Source organism: Sander lucioperca, chromosome 22, assembly GCF_008315115.2.
Source record: "Sander lucioperca isolate FBNREF2018 chromosome 22, SLUC_FBN_1.2, whole genome shotgun sequence".
Classification (NCBI taxonomy): Eukaryota; Metazoa; Chordata; class Actinopteri; order Perciformes; family Percidae; genus Sander; species Sander lucioperca.
Window position 1 is genome coordinate 2,853,036 of NC_050194.1, and position 2,500 is coordinate 2,855,535.

General features: G+C 40.8%; 1 protein-coding gene across 4 annotated transcripts in view; it reads right to left on the bottom strand.

Moving 5' to 3' along the window:
* Window positions 1–2,500, bottom strand: part of LOC116059269 (protein FAM13C-like) — a 20,103-nt gene that overhangs the window by 8,633 nt on the left and 8,970 nt on the right. For all 4 annotated transcript variants that reach the window (XM_035997761.1, XM_035997763.1, XM_035997762.1 and 1 more), the window contains one exon: window positions 1,591–1,732. In XM_035997761.1, the coding sequence (XP_035853654.1) occupies window positions 1,591–1,732 (142 nt within the window). The remainder of the gene's footprint in view (window positions 1–1,590; window positions 1,733–2,500) is intronic.

Sequence of the window (2,500 nt, forward strand, 5' to 3'; positions counted from 1 at the left end):
GTGAAATTATAAATATTTTGATATATAAAAGTCGCACCTGACTATAAGTCGCAGGACCAGCCAAAGTATGAAAAAAAGTGCGACTTATAGTCCGGAAAATACGGTATTTATTTACATTTATAAATGCAGAGAAAACAGTTTCACAAGTACTCATGTCACATCTGAAAGGTCTTCTGACCATTTAGACAAACCATACATCTATATAGTAAGAACTCCCTTAAACCCCCCCCCCTCCAGGATGAGTTTAGCAGCTACGCAGATGAAAAAACACCACAAACAGTCACAATGACTTTACTACCTTTCCTCTCATCCTGCTCTCTACTTAGCCTAAACATCTGTTAAAGCAGGAGACAGAAGGAGACACAGTTCAAAATGTTATGGCCCTTCTTCACCCTTATCTAAAAAAGGAGTGACTGAGATCTAAAAACAAAAAATAACTTCACAAAGAATAGCTTCACCTAGACTCAAGGTTTTATGATGCCAGTTGCTTCTTCTCTTGGAGTCTGTAAGTCTATAACAACATTAAAGATTATTAGGAAACTCCTGTAAAGTATATAAGAGAATCTTGTAAGATATCAAACTATAATGTTAAAATAAAATTTCCCACTACAATACAGCCACACTTTGGACCGCTTCGCTTTAGGCATTTTAAATGCACTAAAAGCGAGCTAGCTAACGATAGACTAGCAGAGCAAGTGGAATATGTTTACTAGCGATCCCGTGCAGTGAATGGTTAATATACTTCTACGTGCGTTTTGGTGAGCCCAGAGGGAAGATATGGCATTTTAAAAGTAGCCTACATTTACGATAGCTAGCTAACAGCAGACTACAGAGAAAGGGGGATATTTTTACGTCCGTTTCCGTCGACACATTAAGTGGAACCGAAATCAGGAACTGAACTTTGCGTTCTAATCCGGTCCGGTCTAACACGGCATCGCGCAGTAGTATCCATCAGGCAAGTGTTATTTAAATATACTTTTGGTGTAGTTACAAACTTCCTAATGCCTCGTTTTATAAGTACAGAAACTATTTGTACTACTGTAGAAGTTTGGTATCATTCCGGGCATTATTAGTGGGGTTAATTTACGAGATACAAACGTGGATCCATTAGCGCCTGCACTAAGCTAACCAGCTGATAACGCTAACTCCACCAGCGTTATAACAAGGGGACAAAGCTTATGGGGGGTGTTTGGCTCGAGGTCAAGTTGCAAAGCAGCTTAAGTCCCTGCGAGGGGATGATCAAGGACCTGAGCTTGGACGCCATACAGTTATGCGAGATGGTAAGCATAGGTTTGTCTGCTTTTTACTGGGGTGTTTGCACATAATATGGATGCATTCGGCCCTATTGTTCCTTTCAGAGCCGCTGCAACGCATACAGTCTGTTTGGTCATTGTTTTTAAGTTAAAGTTTGACTCGGGTACATTCATAGAAAGACCCTAGGTTGCGTTTTGGCGAGAGTTACGCTTTAATAAGTGATAAAAATGTCGAAATAAAGTGACAAAAACATCGGGAAAAGCCACAAAAAGTGTCAAAAAGACGAGATAATGTTAACCCAGTCAAACTAAAAGTTGGTCTACGGGGAGACAGCACCTGGTAGTTCATCTGCTGTTCAAACTGGTCCTCGAACCGGCGGACCTTCTTCTTCAGAGCCTGGATGTGTCTGGTGAGGGACGGGATGCTGGGGGGGCAGGCTGGGTCCTCCGAGCCCTCGGTCCGGTCCGGACCCCGACACCTGCAGACAAACAGAGACAGAAGAAGAACAAGTCTCAAGTTTAAAAGGTCCCATGACATGGTGCTCTTTGGATGCTTTTATATAGACCTTAGTGGTCCCCTAATACTGTATCTGAAGTCTCTTTATATAGACCTTAGTGGTCCCCTAATACTGTATCTGAAGTCTCTTTATATAGACCTTAGTGGTCCCCTAATACTGTATCTGAAGTCTCTTTATATAGACCTTAGTGGTCCTCTAATACTGTATCTGAAGTCTCTTTATATAGACCTTAGTGGTCCCCTAATACTGTATCTGAAGTCTCTTTATATAGACCTTAGTGGTCCTCTAATACTGTATCTGAAGTCTCTTTATATAGACCTTAGTGGTCCTCTAATACTGTATCTGAAGTCTCTTTTATATAGACCTTAGTGGTCCTCTAATACTGTATCTGAAGTCTCTTTTATATAGACCTTAGTGGTCCCCTAATACTGTATCTGAAGTCTCTTTATATAGACCTTAGTGGTCCCCTAATACTGTATCTGAAGTCTCTTTATATAGACCTTAGTGGTCCTCTAATACTGTAACTTTATGGCTGATTTTTGTAGGGCTTAAAGCTTAAACAAAAAGCAACACGAACTTCGGAAAGAAAGCTACAAAATGACAAAAAAAACAGCTACAAAAATGTCAACAACAGCGACATGCAGTAATACAATCACAGGCCTTTTTGGATGAAATAAACTATGAATGTCTGGCCCTTAGTGAGACTAACTGTCCGTCCACACCGCCGCC